The sequence below is a fragment of the Nycticebus coucang genome, chromosome 7 (assembly GCF_027406575.1).
Source record: "Nycticebus coucang isolate mNycCou1 chromosome 7, mNycCou1.pri, whole genome shotgun sequence".
NCBI lineage: Eukaryota > Metazoa > Chordata > Mammalia > Primates > Lorisidae > Nycticebus > Nycticebus coucang.
Window position 1 is genome coordinate 136,011,503 of NC_069786.1, and position 18,631 is coordinate 136,030,133.

The window sequence follows — 18,631 nt, forward strand, 5'->3', positions numbered from 1 at the left end:
GCCAAGCTGGACAATGGTTGATGGAAGGGCTGTGATCCCACAAGGACTCCAGCTTGAAGGAGGCAGGAGGGAGCGCCAAGTGGCACAGGACCCCAGACAGGGCGCAGGGGACCAGAAGCTCTCCCAGCCCAAGAGGTCGGTCTCACACACAACTGTCACAGGACCATGGCAGGGCAGAACTTTGACCTGTGGTTTCATCGGCTGTAAAATGAGGAACCCCCAACCCCCAGCAAAAGTGCTGTGAATAGAAAAATCATTTCCAAAATACCTTTCAGATACAGAGCAGATACAGAGTTGACACTTAAACAATTAACTATGAGATTTGAGACAAAAGATAGCTGCTAAATGAAAAAACAAATCAGTAAAAATACAGATGACCTGAACACCACCATTAATCAACTTGATCTGACATTTCTAGAACACTCCACCCAACAGGAGAATCCACATTCTTCTGAACCTCACTGGGAACATTAACCAAGACAGAAAATGTTCTCGGTCACAGGAAACACCTGAATAACCCTAAATGGAGAGAGGACTCGCGCATGGACCACAGGAGGGCAAACCAGAAGTCGAAAATCGTGAGATAGCTAGATAGTCTCTAAACACTTAATGACCAGGCGAAACACTTCTAAATAACACGTGGGTAAAAGAACAAGCCTCAAAAAAAATTAAAATATTTTGAACTAAACGATAATAAAATTAAAACTTACCAAAATTTGTGGTATGCTCAAAAGCAGTGACTGGAGGGAAACTGACAGCTCTGAGCAAACACAGTCACTCTCCACATCTTTGGGGACAGGCTCCAACACCCCCACAGACACCAGGTCCCAGCACACACGGTTACCCTCCTCGCCCTCGGGACAGGCTCCAACAATCCCACAGACACCAGGTCCCAGCACACACGGTCACCCTCCTCATCCTCGCAGACAGGCTCCAACAATCCCACAGACACCAGGTCCCAGCACACACGGTCACCCTCCTCATCCTCGGGGACAGGCTCCAACAATCCCACAGACACCAGGTCCCAGCACACACGGTCACCCTCCTCATCCTCGGGGACAGGCTCCAACAATCCCACAGACACCAGGTCCCAGCACACACGGTCACCCTCCTCATCCTCGGGGACGGGCTCCAACAATCCCACAGACACCAGGTCCCAGCACACATGGTCACCCTCCTCATCCTTGGGGACAGGCTCCAACAATCCCACAGACACCAGGTCCCAGCACACATGGTCACCCTCCTCATCCTTGGGGACAGGCTCCAACAATCCCACAGACACCAGGTCCCAGCACACATGGTCACCCTCCTACTCCTCGGGGACAGGCTCCAACAATCCCACAGACACCAGGTCCCAGCACACATGGTCACCCTCCTCATCCTCGGGGACAGGCTCCAACAATCCCACAGACACCAGGTCCCAGCACACACGGTCACCCTCCTCATCCTTGGGGACAGGCTCCAACAATCCCACAGACACCAGGTCCCAGCACACACGGTCACCCTCCTCGTCCTCGGGGACAGGCTCCAACAATCCCATAGACACCAGGTCCCAGCACACACGGTCACCCTCCTCGTCCTCGGGGACAGGCTCCAACAATCCCACGGACACCAGGTCCCAGGACACACGGTCACCCTCCTCGTCCTCAGGGACAGGCTCCAACAATCCCACAGACACCAGGTCCTGGGACATTCAAGTTCCTCACCTAAAATGGTACAGTACCTGCCTGTGGCCTACACACGTACCCCACAAACCTCAAATCATCTCTACATTTCTTTATAATATACAATACAAAGTAAATGCTCTATAAATAGTTGTTATACTATATTTTTAATGTTTTTATTATGGCTTTTTTCCCCAAATATTCTTGACCTATGGTTTGTCGAATACTTGGGCCAAAGTCTATTAGGAATAAGATTTAAAAATCAATAATCTCAGCCTCTATCTGAGGAAACTACAGAGAAAGACGAGTGGATGAAGCCCACAGGAAGCAGAAGAAGAAACATCACAGACGCGACGCGCCCAGTGTAGCTGACGAGGAGCAAAACAAGACCACCAAACACAGAAGAAAATTCACAAAGGAAGATAAAGAACCAATAAAAATATAAATTGAAGTTCAGTGTTTACAAAATGCAAAGTAAAGCAAATACTTTTCCCTGGTGTCAAAATTATGTTTTTGTTTGCTGTTTATATCTTCTCAGGAAAATTCAGAAGATGAGTGTGCAAACTGGTACACATTCTCTAGAAAACAACTTTGCAAAAACATCAATAGTTATAAAATCTGTTTGTACAATGTGGCCACTTTTACACATTAGGAAAGTAACCTGAAATTGAACAAAAATGCATACAAGGTGCTTAGTATGGTTTTACAAATACTGAAGGGGGGCGAGGGGGCTGCTCTGCATGCATCTCAGGTCAGCAGACTTCCGTCAGGGCCAGGGAGCAGGGGTCAGGCATGGAGGGCTGCACACAGTTGCTATCACATAATCTTTTCTGTTCCTTCCAACTGTCTAAAAAAGTTAAGAATCAAGAAAATTGTTATACACACGTGCGCAGGCACACACACACACACACAGGAGCACTACTCAGCCACAAAAAGCAATGGAACCATGTCATGCGCAGCAACATGGATAAAACTGGAGAGCGTTACCCTAAGAGAAGCATCTCAGGAAAGGGAAACAGCACGTGTTCTCACAAGTGGGAGCTAATGATGGAGACACACGGGCACAAAACACCACCAAGGACACAGGACGACAAGAAGGCACAGGGCAGCGGAGCAGGTGTGAAGACTGACCCGTTGGGTACAATGAAAAGCCTGGACTTTAATATTATACAAGATAGCCACATAACAAAAATACTTGTACGCCCTTAATTAGTATTTTGAAATAAAAAAAAAAAGAATAAAAAAATATTTTAAAAGCTCAGGCAGGTCTAGCCCTCAGCCTGCGTTTGCTGAGTGCCAACAGGCATCTCAGTCCATATACACCAGCAGCCATCGACAAGTCAAAAAATATATATATACACACATATATTTTATTTAATAAAATATTTTATTTAATATTTATATATTAAAATATATATTTATATTTTTTTATATATATATATATATATTTTTTTTTTGAGACAGAGTCTCACTGTGTCACCCTCAGTAGAGTGCTGTGGTGTCACAGCTCACAGCAAACTCAAACTCTTGGGTTCAATTGATCCTCTTGCCTCAGCCTCCCAAGTAGCTGGGACTACAGATGTCCACCACAATGCCCAGCTATTTCTTTTGGTTGTTGTTGTAGTTGTCATTGTTGTTTGGCAGGCCTGGGCTGCATTTGAACCCAGCACTGGTGTATGTGGCCAGTGCCCTAACCACTGAACTACAGGCACCAAGTCTCAAATTTTTAAATGTTTAATGTAAAGGGAACACGTTCTCGAAAATAAAAATAAAATACAAATATGTAAGCAAGACATATTTAGAAATACATCAACAACACATACTTAAGGAACATCAGAAGAACCTGAGTTACACTGTTCATCCCGGCACTCTGGCAGCAGAATCACAGGTCATTTGATTTTAGTTTGTACTGTTATTCCCACTTTCTCTTTCAAGTGTGCACGCCTTTGACCTCTATTCCACTTTGTCTGCTGCCATTTCAGTTTCCTCACCCCACTCCTTCACTTCTCTCCTCTCAAAGACTAAATTCTGAGGTTCATCATTTCATCATTCGATTTCACACAGACTCAGCTCTCTTACCCTCTCTCAGATTCCTTTGGCAAAAACTAATCTTGTTAAAATCCAAGGCTCTGCCCACAGTGAAAAAGCGCCTCTCCTGGGTTTGTACCTGCCTTCCCCACCGTAAGTGCTGCTGCCAGCAGCTCTGCCCTGTTCCCATGAGGCGCCCTTGTCATAGAAAAGGCCCCACACTCCAGGCTGCAGCAGGTCCTCCTTGCAAGGCTGGCCCTTAGCTGACAGGGCCTGACGTCTGGACAGCCAGCTTCCAAACAGTGCCTGACGCTGCTGAGACTGGCAGTGACCTCAACCGTGCACCAGGATTTCAGCAAACATCTGCCTTCCGTCTGAGTCTGGAATCTGAGTAGCTGCCTACCAGATCAGCTGCCAGTGAAACTTCTGGGCACCGAGCATCTAATGGTTTTCCAGGCAGAAATTCAGTCTACATGTTACACTGTCTTTCACAAAGCAGCCTGCTGACCGTGCCCCTCACAGGAGGGAGAGCACATTGGACGCCTGTGCATGGACATGTGACAATGTCTTTCACAGAGCAGCCTGCTGACCACGCCCCTCACAGGAGGGGCGGCACACTGGACGTTTGTGCATGAGTTTCTCCAGACTGCGACATGCGTTTTTCCTAAGTGACCTGGCAGTGTACACCTCCTAGCTGCTGGAATAAATCTTACTCTGCATAGTGGGGATCTGCAGCGACCCCCAGAAACTCTGATCTACAGCACAAAGGCCTCGACATTCCACCTGGTAAGAACCCCATCTAGCTGAAGGGCTGGCCAAGGGGAGGGAGAGGAGATGGACACTGGAGAGGACGAAGCTATGAAGGCAAACTTGGGTCACCTGATCAGCTACACAGGAACTCTGCATAAGATTGCTTTCTTTCCTCCTCTCCCCTCTATAAAAAACACCTGTGGTAATGAACTGCCATCATTGCACAATGACGTGGTAGCTGCCCCATCCCATGCTGTGGCACACACTTTCATTATGGACACAAGACAACTGTGAATGCTGACTGTCCCCTGCAGTCCTCGGATGGACAGTCTGGGGTATTCTCCACCTGTTCCCACAGACCTCTTCCATCTCCCCTCCACAATGCTCCATGCCCAAAGAGGTCGACCCCCTGCACCTGTGAGGCTCTCCTGCCCACTGACGACGCCAAGTAAAGTTGGGCAGAGGTGCCAACAAAGGCCCAGTATCTATTCTCCCAGCTCCTGGGTGTGGGGGTCCCTTTCTCCCTGGGGCCCCAGCTTACGCTAGGTGGACTCTCACCCAGCTGCAGTGGCCTCCTGGATTCCAGTGAGCAGGCCCCTCCCCTGGCCACCAGCACCCACTGTGGAAGACCTGGGTACCTCGCAGTCTTATTGTCTTCCCTTGACTCTGCCCTGCCCTTGGTAAATGTCCCCTCACCAAACTCTCTGCCATGCTCTGGCCAATTGTGCCATTGGCTTCCTATTAAGACCCGGAGAGATGAAGCTACAAGCTGAATTTTGAGGAAAGAGAAATGGTTAATGGCAAATTTGCAAAGGTACACTGACAGGGAGCACACAGCAAACCTTCCCCTGGCTTTCCTAGACAGCGGATTCTGTATGTACAGTGGGCAGACTGCTCCTGCTTTGACAGTCACGTGCAGCGCATCAGAGCGCATGCAGACAGGAGTACCGTAAGATCCCCATGGAGCTGAAAACACCTGTTGTCGGAGCTGTTTCAATGTGACAGCTCAAAGCATCACTCACATCTGTGGCAATGCTGATGTAAACAAGCCTCCCACACGCCTTAGACACAATTCTGGATAATGGTAACAAGTAACTGTTATTGGCTTATATTTTTTCTATACTGTACTCTTTACTGTCACTTTAGACTCCATATTTACAAACTACTATAAAGCAGCTTTGGGCAGGTCCTCCAGGAGGTGTCTGGAAAAAGGTACCGTCCTCACAGGTGATGACAGCTCCGTGTTACTGGCCTCGGAACACCTTCCAGGGGGATGAGATGCCTGGTGGAAGACAGTGGTAATGGTGACCCTGACCCTGAGTAGGGCTGAGCTGATGTGTGTGCTCGTGTCTCGATTTTTAACAAAAGTATTAAAAGAATAAAAATAAACTATTTTAAAAATAGAAAAAAGCTTACAGAAGGACATATTTTTGTATAGCTATAAAATGCATATTTTAAGATGTGTTAAGAGTCAAAAAGCTTAAAAAAAAGGTTTACAAGTAATAAACTAAGGTTTATTTATTTTGAAGAAAAAATAATATCGCTTTGTCTGCAACAGGGCCCAGCATGCCCCTGGCCTCCCTGTGCACTCTCCACTCACTCCCTGCTCAGCTGCTGACTCACCCCAACAACTCGAGTCCTGTGAGCTCCATCCATGGTACATGCCCTATAAAGGTGCCCTGTTTTTAATCTTTTATCCTGTATTTTCGCTGTACCTTTTCTGCGTTACACAAATACCTGATCTTCAGTACTCAGCACAAACCTCTGAGCAGGCCTGCAGCCTCAGAACCACAGGTCGCACCAACCGGCCCAGGTGTGCAGTGAGTTGTGCAACCCAGCTGGCCATGCTAAGTGCCCTCTGATGTTTGCACAGTGACTACGCTATCTAACGATGCACTTCTTAGCACATCCCCACCATCAGTGAAGCTTGACAGCGTCTACAAGGTAGGGTGGAACCCTGCAGGATGCTGGGCACTTGTGCAGGTCAGCCCTCCCACCAAGGGTGAAGAGCACTGGGAATCGTGGTTACAAACACCAGCAAACAGCACTGGCTCATGCACATGGACCAGGGAGCCTACAAAGTATGGTTGTCTTTGGACAGGGGCTTCAACCACACTGCAAATTTCTGTAGTCTATGAATTGAGGATAATGAATGTGAATTATTTTTGAGATTAGAAAAAAATTTAAAAAGCAAAAACCCAAAAGAAAAAAAGGTAGCAAAGTACATAAGAACAAAAATATTAACAGAGAAAACATAAGCTGGTCATGCATCTATCCTTAGAGTATAAGATACCATATGACAGTATCAAATTATCAGGATATAGTAGCTGCAACTTTTAGTACATATGATACGTACTCTCCTAAGCCCTTCAAATTCCTCATTTGAAACTCCTCACACAGCTCCACAAGGCCAGTTCTGCTTTCTCCCTGCTGTCCCGTGAGGAGAAGGCACAGAGGGGCGGGCCTCACCCAGCACCACAGCAGCAGGTAGACGGCTGATCACCTCAGGAGGCCCTCTGACCTAGTCATGGAAAGGTGAGTCTTTGCTACTAAAATCACCTTTCTTTTAGAAACATACTCCTTTAATTTTCCTCTCTTGAGACCTGGTCTCTCCGCCTTCAATCTCCTCACCTGCTCCTGTCCTGAAGTTAGGGAGGTTAAAATTATGGGGAACAGGCCCGTGTTCAGTGCCACCCCTCCGCCCCCCAGCCCCGGCTCCCAGGGGAGCACGGGCTGACTTCAGCCTCAGCAGCCTGACCAACTCTAACAGTGCAGAGGACCCTCTAAGCCCATACTTCCCAAGGGCTCCCCCTGGTTTCTGCTCAGTCACCTTGTTGTAGCAGCTCACCTGTGCTGTCCATCTGGAGTCACACTGGGCTGTAGGTTAGAGGCTGGGGGAGGGAGAAGGGGATGCCTACCCAGTCATCTGGGCACAAGCAGTTTTGAGAGTAGTGCAGACGAATGTAACTCTTTTTTTTTAATTTACCAAATTTGTGTATTTTAGGTTATCTATTCAGAAGATACCAAGGAATCCACACAGTAGCCAGAATGGATGTAAGTTACATCACATCCCTCCTCTCCTCAAACCCCCAAACGGCATTTCCTCTCATTCAGAAAAAATCCCCTAGTCCTTCCCAGAGCTGCGGAAGGCCCACAGCCTCCCCTCCGGCCACGGCCGCCTGCCGCTGCTCCCTCCCACTCATAGGAGGACTGGCCCTGGCCTCCCCAGGCCTCTCTCTGAGAGAGGCTGTTTGTCACATCCCAGCCTCTCACCACTCAGGGCTACGTGCTCAGTGGCCTCTGGGACCCAACCCAGTTGTATCTGTTTGTTTACTGCCGCCCCTACTGCAGTACAAAACACTCTAACCATTGACTGGTAAGGTGCTTGGCACAAAGCGGAAGCCAAATAGTTGTGAATTAACAATGGCGATCAGTGAGTCATCAGACCCGAGAATTCAAGAGCTGTTTGGGAGAGAAAAGGAAATGTACCTGAGGATGGCTGCAGGGGCAGCGCCTAACATGTAAGTTTCTGTCTCATGCAAGTATAGCCAATACGCTGTAATAAAACAAAACTGAACAGAGCACAACACAACAAACACCGAAAACAGAGTGTTGCGCTGCTGCGTCAGGACGCCCAGCACACAAACTCACAGCATCCGCAGGTGGTAAAGAGTGCGCTCGTCCTGGTCCAGCCAGGGCCCTTTGTCATACTTGAGATACTCAATATCCTCCACCACCTAAGATGGATAAAAAATCCAATTTAAATAGAGAACCTCATTTTAGAAATTTAAATGACATAACATTTTAGTATATTTGTAAGCTACAAATATCTGGCAAGAAGAATCAACCACAAAAGGAATGTGGAGCAGGATGACTGTAATGAAACGGGGCTGGTGCTGCCTCTCTGGCACGGCCCTGCCTGCTACCACCCTGGGACCAGGCAGAAATTACCTTGCAGGCTGGGAGAAAAAGGACCAACAAGGAAAAGCAGCAAGACTAGAAGGAGGATCAGTGCTCCTCGTAGAACACTCACTCTTTCCAAGTCAATTCAGCACAGAAGGCAGACCTAGACCTTTGCCCTCAAAGTGACCAACAGCAGGAACACACACACACTCCCTAGAGACCCACCATCCCGAGTCTCCCAGCCCCACCGTCCACACAGCCCGCCTTCCAGACAGTGTTCTTTCCTGCCCCTTCTCTCCAAAGACCTCAGGGAACCTCCTTAATGTCAACTCAAACAACAAGTGCTAAAGACAAAATAAATTATTCTTCTAAGATACGTGCCCTCTAAACATTCTGCCAAAGGTGTAAAAATAATCTGAAAACAAAGGAGCATCACAGAAACAGAAGGCTCAGAAGAGAAGGAGACTAAATGATTGCTGAGTCTAAGTCTCGAAAGGATTCTACGCAGGAGAGCCAGGACCAGAGGGAGGGCTTCCACCTGAGAGGAGGGTGCCACTCGCTCACCTGCTGAAAACCTGCCATAGTGAACTGTGCCCTCCCATTCCCTGCTGAGCCAGCGTGGGCGACAAGGGCATCGCCTGCACCTCAATCCCAGTTCCCAAAACGTGTTCGCTCCTAAGAACTTGTACACCTTATAGTTTTCTTTTAGTAACTTATGCTTAATTTATAAAATAAAATTTTAAAACCTGTTTGTTAACAAATGGATGATATGCAGCTGCCTCAGTGCCGTTCAAGAAATAATCCATTTTCTTCTACTTCGATTTCAAACTATCCTTTAAGGAGCTGACTTCACCAAACTAAAGCCACAAACACAACCCGTTTCTGGATTCCATTCTGCTCCACTAAGCTGCTTACTAATAACTGCACCAACACCACGCTGCTTTCTTTACTATGACTTCATAGTTTGTTTTTGTACCTGAGAAGGCAGATGTTCCTGCATTAGTCTTTTTTGATTTTTTTCAACTTTTTTTGTTTTTTGTGCTATTGCTCAGGAAGTTTCCTGAAACAACACTGAAATTGACAGGACTGTCACAAAATGAACTAATTCAGGAGAAGCAGTTGTCTTTACGTGGCTGAATCTTTCCCATTAACTAATCCCACCTTCCATTTTACCATCCGTTTAATGGAACACTGTGGGAGATGGGCCAGGGCTCTCCGCGTCCTCTCTTCTATCATGGCCGGGTCGGCAGTACTCTTAGACTACAACGTGCTGCCCTACATCGTAAGACCAGTGGGCATCCGTTGACTATGTGACACACAAGAACTCACACATGAATCTGAACTATAAATCTTCGACCATCCGTCTTACCTTGGCTGCATCTTGAGCCTCCCGGGGGCTGTACTGCAGCACCTCACACTTCTCACTGCAAGGCAAACAGGACAAGAATCACTGCAAACTTTAAGCTGAATTTGACGTGCAAATGAGCACACGCCACTGGAGACCCTGCTGCAGATACAGCTTCTCGTTCTCTGAGCCGGGTGCCAAGCTAAACATGGAGGACGTGTCAACAGCAGAGGAAAGGTGCACACGTGCCTATGGTGTGACAATGGTGACACGGGGCTATCTCTGGACACCCTGACCACACTGTCTCCCAGCCCAAGGGTGTGAGGCCACAGCTGCCCTGCCTGCAGGGCACAAGGTTTGTGAGTCCCCTCAGCTGCCCCACTTAAGACCTCTGACAACAGCCCCATCACAGGAGAGGACAAAGCAGCCAGGGCTGCCCAAGACGCAGGCACAGAGAGTGACAGAAATGGAAACTGAGCTGCTGGCATTTGGCATTCAGGGGACATGAAGCCCCGAAATGACCTGTTTCCACCAAACCCTTAGTCCTTTGTCTTTGGGGGCTGAAAACACAACCAGGTCCCAACCACTCCCTGCTACTGCCAGTGCCAGGCCCCTTCCTCCCATGCTCACGTTGACCACACAGAGACCCACCCGTCCAGCCAGAGGCCTGAAACCAGCAGGCGGCTAAGTCCAACCTGCCTCTGCCATCACCTCCGGACCAGAGGAGCCCATGTGGCCCCACCCAGGTCACAGAGCCATCAGGAGGGGCAGACCAGGAGACCTGCTAGAGTGCCCACCACAGCAGGAATGCCAGCAAGGCACAGAAGAATGTCAAGATGGGACTGCCATTCCTTGGAAAACCTGCATGGCACAGAAAGGGCATCTCCACACTTAGGTACTTCCTATCCTTGGGTCGTGAATGCACAGAGCAGACACACGTTCCTGCAGACACACACTCGCAGAGTCAGGGGTTTGAGTACAGAGAGCACACACTCCCAGAGCTACAAGCTGTTCATTGTCAGACTGGAATCCACAGAGGACCCCTGCAATGGTATTAGACTTCCCCAACTGTGCTGACCAACTTCAGCAGCCCACTGGCTTAAGTAAATAAGTTTATTGGATTATTCTGCATTAGGTATCATTACTGACATTAAGTCCAAAATGTAGGAAAAATAAAGTCATTAAGCCCCGTCATCAGTGAACAAGACACCTGCTCAAGACAAGCCAGCACAGGATTCAAAACGTCACCAACCTGGACAGTTTCTTCTGGGTGCAACGAGAAACTACCCTTCCCGTATCCCTACTACAATCAACGTGTGTGGTCACCAACTGTGAGCACAATGCCAACAGCATCACAAAGCTAGAAAATCACTCACTGCACCTGCTATGAGGGCTGGGAAGTGAAAGGTCACTCTAATTACGGGGCTTTCTGTCTGGAGCTGCCCACTGCTGCTATGGAGAGAGAGGAGCAGAGTGACAATGGGGAGTCACCTTCCTCTGCAAGTCACACAGTGAACATTAACCCCACATGGCAGAGACAAAGGCTGCAGATGCTCCCTGGTGACCAAGGGAGAGGAGCAAGGGCTGTACAGAGACCACACACCTCCCAGAGAGACACAAAGGTCACAGACCATGTGGCAGCCTTGACACCTGTATCACAAGGGGGCCGAGGGTGGGGGGGACCAGGAAGGCAGGCGACAGGTACTTGCAACACACACGGCTGTGCACCAGGCCCCGCAAGGTGATGAGAACAGGGCTCCCTCCTGTGGGACTCAAGACTTCAGGTGTCGGGGGAAAGCAACCTGGAGAGCCCACTTTACAGCCGACAAGTCCACCTCTCTGTGCCCTGATCCAAAGGATGTTCTCTGGGTGCCCATGATGGGCAAAGGACCATGCTAATGCTTCAGTATCAGAAAAACAAAACCTGTCCTGCCCGGGCACTCCTGCCTCCGTCCCTCTGACCTGTGAGACTAAGAGAAGTAGGCAGCAAATGCAGGGTCAGCCACCTGGAGGACGAACATGTTCCTACAGACCATGCGGCCCAGCCGCATTCACCACTCCTGAGTGCTCAGATGGTGCTCCAACACGCCAGAGCCTTCTGCTCACCATCCTCAGAACCACCTGCAACTCACTAAGTGCCAGGCTAGTCACAAAGGCTTCCCCTTCATGTCTCTGAAACATCAGATGAAACACTTCCTCTTCAGACAGGGCTGCTGTCCCTGTACCATGGGCACTGACAGCTGGCCATTTGAGCTGATGCAGACGTGTGGTCAGAGGAATGGCCAATGCCTATTAAACTCAGCATGACACATTCTAATCAAGGCAGTGAGGGTAAAGACCTGCACTCTTAGCACTTGGGTCATAAGTAATAACAAAACCAGAAAATACACATTCTAGTGACAGCTCATTGTGTCTCTTAAAATCCCATACCCAAATATTTTGAAGAAGGCTGCTGTGTTCTGTACGTGTCCATAAGCAGCACACAGACCCAGTGAAGTACCAGGGCCATCACTGTGTGTCAGAGAAGTGCTGATGTGGGAGAAATCGCTCAGGTAGAGACCAGACTGCAGAACCTCCCAGCAGCAGCCTTCGTCCTGTCTAGTAAATCTGCTTTCTTTCAAACATTGATATTAAAGCCAATAAAACATTTCTCTTGTTTAATTTTGATTTTATTATTTATTTATGTTCTAACAATATTATTGTCTGAGGTTGTTCACTGTAAATAGTGTTTAACTAAATGTTTTAAATACACAAGCTCAAGAGACCTCAACTGTCTCTATTGGAAAATACTTTCAGAATTCTAAAACACAAATGACTTTGAACTTTAGATTATGATGTATTTATTGCAGGTTTCCTCAAATTCTATGTAAAATTGTTTTGGCCGAAACTCTCACTGGATTAAAGATTTAAACTTAAGACATGGAACTATAAAAATACTAGAAGAGAGTGCAGGGAAATCCCTTGAAGAAATTAGTCTGGGCAAGTATTTTATGAGGAGGACCCTCCGGGCAATTGAAGCAGCTTCAAAAATACACTACTGGGACCTGATCATACTAAAAAGCTTCTGCACAATCAAGAACATAGTAAGTAAAGCAAGCAGACAGCCTTCAGAATGGGAGAAGATATTTGCAGGTTATGTTTCCGACAAAGGTTTAATAACCAGAATCCACAGAGAACTCAAACGTATAAGCAAGAATAGAACAAGGGATCCCATTTCAGGCTGGGCAAGGGACTTGAAGAAAAACTTCTCTGAAGAAGACAGGCGCACGGCCTACAGACATATGAAAAACTGCTCATCATCCTTAATCATCAGAGAAATGCAAATCAAAACTACTTTGGATATCTAATTCCAGTAAGATTAGCCCATATCACAAAATCCCAAGACCAGAGATGTTGGTGTGGATGTGGAGAAAAGGGAACACTTCTACACTGCTGGTGGGAATGCAAATTAATACATTCCTTTTGGAAAGATGTTTGGAGAACACTTAAGAGATCTAAAAATAGATCTGCCTTTCAATCCTATAATTCCTCTACTAGGCATATACCCAGAAGACCAAAAATCACATCATAACAAAGATATTTGTACCAGAATGTTTATTGCAGCCCAATTCATAATTGCTAAGTCATGGAAAAAGCCCAAGTGCCCATCGATCCACGAATGGATTAATAAATTGTGGTATATGTACACCATGGAATACTATGCAGCCTTAAAGAAAGATGGAGATTTTACCTCTTTCATGTTTACATGGATGGAGCTGGAACATATTCTTCTTAGTAAAATATCTCAAGAATGGAAGAAAAAGTATCCAATGTACTCAGACCTACTATGAAACTAATTTATGGTTTTCATATGAAAGCTATAACGTAGTTATAACCTAAGAATATGGGGAAAGGGGAGAGAGGAGGGGAGGGAGGGGGGAGGGGGGTGGAGAGAGGGTGATTGGTGGGATTACAACTACGGTGTATCTTACAAGAGTACATGTGAAACTTAGTAAATGTAGAATATAAATGTCTTAACACAATAACTAAGAAAATGCCAGGAAGGCTATGTTAACCAGTGTGATGAAAATATGTGAAATGATCTATAAAACCAGTGTATGGTGCCCCATGATTGCATTAATGTACAAAGCTATGATTTAATAATAAAAATAAATAAATAAAATTGTTTTGGCCGAATGTCACAGCAGATTTCTAAGAGAAAACCTTCAGATCTGAGTCACGACAGAGCTGCAGGATGACCAGGGCTTGCTGAAAGCACACAGAGCACATCACAGGGAGCCCTGTGGTACCGGTTCTCTGCAGGGCCACAAGAGACCCTCAGTCATGGAGCTCCCACAAGTCATACAGCCTGAGCTGCCAGAGAAAATTCACTTTAGGAGTGAACAGAGACTAGGTCCTTGAAAAACAAGAGCTGAAATCACAGTAATGCCAAGTAGTGAGAAGCGAGTGGTGGAGGTTGACGGCCCACAGGGCTGTGGCAGGGAGCCAGGTGCCACCTTGCTGCTGCGGCAAAGCCCCTCCCTGAGAGCTTACAAAGCAGCTCTTCCTCGGTGATGCTCAGAGGAAGTCATGAAGCTGACATTCTAAGTGATCTATGTTTGTTTATGCGGTTCACTCATGGAGCTCTATGCATCCCCTTGGCAAATATTTGAGATTATAAAACCATCAACCCTTAGGGTTAAAAAAAAAAATCTTTCAATTTAAAACGAAAAATTTTCTTATAAAATTACTGTACCTTACTTTGTTTTTATTCACAATTTTACAGTTACTTGAAATTTTAAACAAAGGCACGAGATCTTTAGGTTATCAAAAGAGTCTTAGTTTTTTAAAAAGTATGTGAAATACTACTAAAAACCTCCAGTGAAAGCATTATTCAAAGAATCTGCATTTAACTGGACCCATGTGACATTCTTTACACAGACAAGGCTCAAATAACACAGAAAGACGAGCTCCAGAGTGGGCAGAAAAACATGCTCATTGTGCTTTCAATAAAGAGATAAATAGAAAAGGAAGTAAGAAAAGACATGGTCTGGTGGGGTTCACTTCATCTGCTCCAGAGCCGCCTGCTGCCATCAACCGACATGATGATGCCTCCCTCAGAGACTTCCTCTGTGGCCACTGAGGACTGCTCAGCAGTCTTTCCAGGCAAACATGAACATTTAGTTGCCACCTCAAGTAAAAACACATGACTTCTCTAAGGCTAAATCTTACCATGGAGTAGAGCTTGGGTTTCCTTCTAACATTAAGAAGACTTTAAAAATCTATACAAAACAGAAAAAGCAAAAATAAGCAACCAAAAACAAACTGAAAAATCTCTAAAATTCAAACTGAAATGTCTCCTATGATTCTTGTTTATAAATATCAGATTATAAGGCCCCAGACAACACCTGTTATGCTGAGAAAACCTGCTGGGCTGTTAGGGCCAAAAAAACTACTGACAGGTGGGTGTGGTGGCTCAACCTGTAATCCCAGCACTCTGGGAGGCCGAAGCAGGAGAATCCCTTCAGCTCAGGAGTTCAAGACCAGCCTGAGCAATAGTGAGACTCCTGTCTCTACTAAAAATAGAAAAATAAGCTGGCGGTGGGTATGTGTGTGTGACTGCAATTCCAGCTACTTGGGAGGCTGAGGCAGGAGAACTACTGAGCCTAGGACTCTGAGGTTGCTGTGAGCTATGATGACACCGCAGCACTCTACCCGGGGGTACGAGTGAGACTCTGTTTGAAAAAAAGAAAGAAAAGAGAGAAAAGAAAAGAAAGGGAAGAAAAAAGGGAAGGGGAGGGCAGGGGAGGGGAGGGAAGGGAAGGGAAGAACTAACTAACGGCAAAGAAGCTTCAGTACAATACACCTGGTGGCTCACCTCATCTCAGGAAGGAAGGTTTTCTTATAGGCATTTTCAATGTCCTGAAGGTAGGCAGAGGTGATCTTCATCTCATGTGGCTAAACAAAAGCAGAAAGTCAAAGTGAGAACCACTCGGCCTTTGCCTTCCTTCACCTGTGCCTGTCAAAAGTCTGGTGACAGTGAGCACCATTTTCCTCCAACTCACACTGAGCATTGTGGGGACTCCGGGGTGACATAAAAGGCTTCAGCGTCGATTAGAATCACTCTCACTTTACTATCATGAATGCAATGCCTGAGTCTGCCCAGGTGTGCCTCCAGCGTGACCGCCCTCCATGAACAGGGAGATGCAGAAGCCCCTGCTATAGTTACCACCTGTCCCCATGTTCACCTCGTGCTGAGCACAGGCACTGATGTCACAGCCAGTGAAGCCCACCTCTCCCACAAACCCCCTGCCCTCAGCTCCCTCCTGTGGCCCCAACCTCTCACCCTGATTCTCTATCCTAACCCTCCCTGCTCTGACCCTCTTTCTTCTCTCCCCTGACCCTCTCTATCCTCTCTGCTCTGACCCTCTCTTTCCACTCTCCCCTGACCCTCTGTGCCCTGACCCTCTCTGGTCTCACTGCCGTGTGACTCTCGCCTTTCTCCCCCCACCCACCACTCACCCACCCCAACCCTCCCACTTTCTCTGGTTCTGACCTCCATCATCATCTGAAGTATGCTAAGCCAATTTCAGAAATTTAAAAATCCCATTGTGAGTGGCAGATTTCAGTATCTAAAACTCCTTATAGTTTGGCAATCCCAAAGGCTATTATTTTATCTTCTTACCCTGTTGTGTTTTCTTTGTGGAACTGACCTCTATTTCGTATGTTTCTTACTTATTTCCTTATTTACTGAGGGTCCCCATCTGAACAGGAGTCTTGGAGCAAGGACCTCATGCACTCTGCTCAATGCCAAGCCCCCGGCACCACCACAGTGCCCAGCACAGTCAAGCCCAGTTAAATATTTGTGGGCAGGAGAGAGGAAGGAAATGAGGAACGATCAGGCCCATTGTTTCAACTTACAACATAAGGACAATATCCCAAAATTGGATTGGGTGACAGTTACAAAAACCTAGTAAATTTACTAGAAACCATTGAGCTGTACCCTTGAAATGGATGAATTTCACAGAGTATAAGTTATACCTCACTAAAGCTGTTTTTAAAAAAAAAAAAACACCATTCAAAGAGTTATTTATTGGCCTGACATAATGACTCATGCCTGTAATCCCAGCACTCTGGGAGGCCAAGGAGGGAGGATCACCTGAGCTTGGGAGTTTGAGACCAGCCTGAGCAAGAGCGAGACCCCATCTCTATGAAAAATAGAAAGGGCACCTGTAGTCCCAGTTACTTGGGAGGCTGAGGTGAGAGGATCAGCCACAAGTTTGAGGTTGCTGTGAGCTACGATGCCAGGGCACTCTTACTCGGGGTGACAGAGTGAGACTCTGTCTTAAAAAAAAGAAAAAGTCTTTATTAAACACCTGTAACTCCAGCAAGGAGACCAGGCGCAGGGAAAAGCACAACACAGGCAGCTCTGCACCTTCATCTGTCAAAAAAGAAGAAAATACTGAAATTGGGGTTTTATTTTGTGATAAGGACTTGGATGGGGCAGGGACAGTCTGGCACTCTTTGCATCCTCCTGGGTGCCGGAGCAGACGCCCTGCCTGGGAGGTCCTCAGCGCTAGTGGAGCCAGTGAAATCCACAGGTACTAAGCGGGCGATGTGCCCTCCACTCTCTATCGCTGGCCGTGTTCCAAGTAAAATGAGATTCAATGAAGGCTAATTACACAAGGAACTCTACTATATTCTAAACACAACATACAACACACAAGACACAGCCATCTCAAAGGTTTGACTTGTTAATATTTAAAAAATATTAAGCCAAATCTGCTTGTTTTCTTAGAGTGAAGAAGTGGTTTTTGGGTGTTATGACCAAAGGCTGCAACACACAGCCATGAGTACATCAAACACTCAAAATAAGAACACACACCGTTAGTGACATAGCGCCTCTTCTATAAACTGTGGTTATCTCAGCTGGTGACAAAATATGCACCTAAGATTTTACCTGGAAAAATAGAAAAGCTGACTGCTCTACCTTGAACCTTAGAATCATTTCTAAAATATCATTATCCCAAAGAACAAAAGAATTCTGAATGGATGCCTTCATTTTTCTCAATGCCAGTATAATAAGCAAAGGGATCTACAATTATTTCATTGAGAAACCATTAGATATTTTTAACTTGCAGTTCCCTCTTTTTGAAAAGTCTAAACTATACAGCATACTTAAGAGCAGCCCCTTTGTAAAGGTACAGGGTAGCAACAAACGGACAGACAGACGTCACGCTGTGTTTACTACTGAAACAAAGACGAAAGCAGGAGGGTGGTCTCTTTCAGTAACAGTGAAAGATAAAGGAGACTTTTTTCTTCCCCGGACAAGAACCTACCATCAGCAAGGTCATTAATGAAAACCCATGAGAACTCCAGCACTGACTGGCCCTGGAATGCCAAGCAGACGGGCAGCCTGCATTTCCTTTCAGTAAAAATGCCCTAACACTAAAAACGAACGGGCCATAGGACGAATATGGTCCCCTCATCACACTGAGGGGTCTATGGAGGGCCACAGGGTGACTTCAGCAGATGGGAGTTTCCAGGCCACCTAATTAGATCTCAAAAAGACTCAAAACTATAAAAAGAATAAATGGATGCATGTGGAGATCACTGTTCTACTATTGTATAATAGAATCACTAAGTAGGAAAAAGGGAAAAGGCAAAATGTGAGTCAAACAGACGGGAGTGGTGACCTGAAAGGATATTAAAATTGTTTTCAACTTGCAGGAAAATGACAGGACATGAAAACCCCACTAGAGAACAAAAAGGCAGAGGAAGGTCTGTTAGGGCCTTCCCTGTCCTAACAAGACTAGCTGGGGAGACTTGGGGACAGCAGTGGGGCTGGAGGGCACTGGGAGGAAGCAGCTCCAGGCCTGGGCCACCCACCTGCAGGGGCCCTCTCCGCTAGGACCCGCCACACGGCACCCCTCCCAGTGAGGACTGTCAGGGATTAGAGGGC

General features: G+C 46.7%; 1 protein-coding gene across 1 annotated transcript in view; it reads right to left on the reverse strand.

Moving 5' to 3' along the window:
• The window catches only part of NDUFA10 (NADH:ubiquinone oxidoreductase subunit A10), a 60,761-nt gene that overhangs the window by 29,945 nt on the left and 12,185 nt on the right, over nucleotides 1-18,631 (reverse strand). The window contains exons 6-8 of the mRNA XM_053597472.1: nucleotides 15,548-15,627; nucleotides 9,715-9,769; nucleotides 8,094-8,179 (exon numbers count right to left, since the gene is read on the reverse strand). Coding sequence (XP_053453447.1) covers nucleotides 8,094-8,179; nucleotides 9,715-9,769; nucleotides 15,548-15,627 — 221 coding nt within the window. The remainder of the gene's footprint in view (nucleotides 1-8,093; nucleotides 8,180-9,714; nucleotides 9,770-15,547; nucleotides 15,628-18,631) is intronic.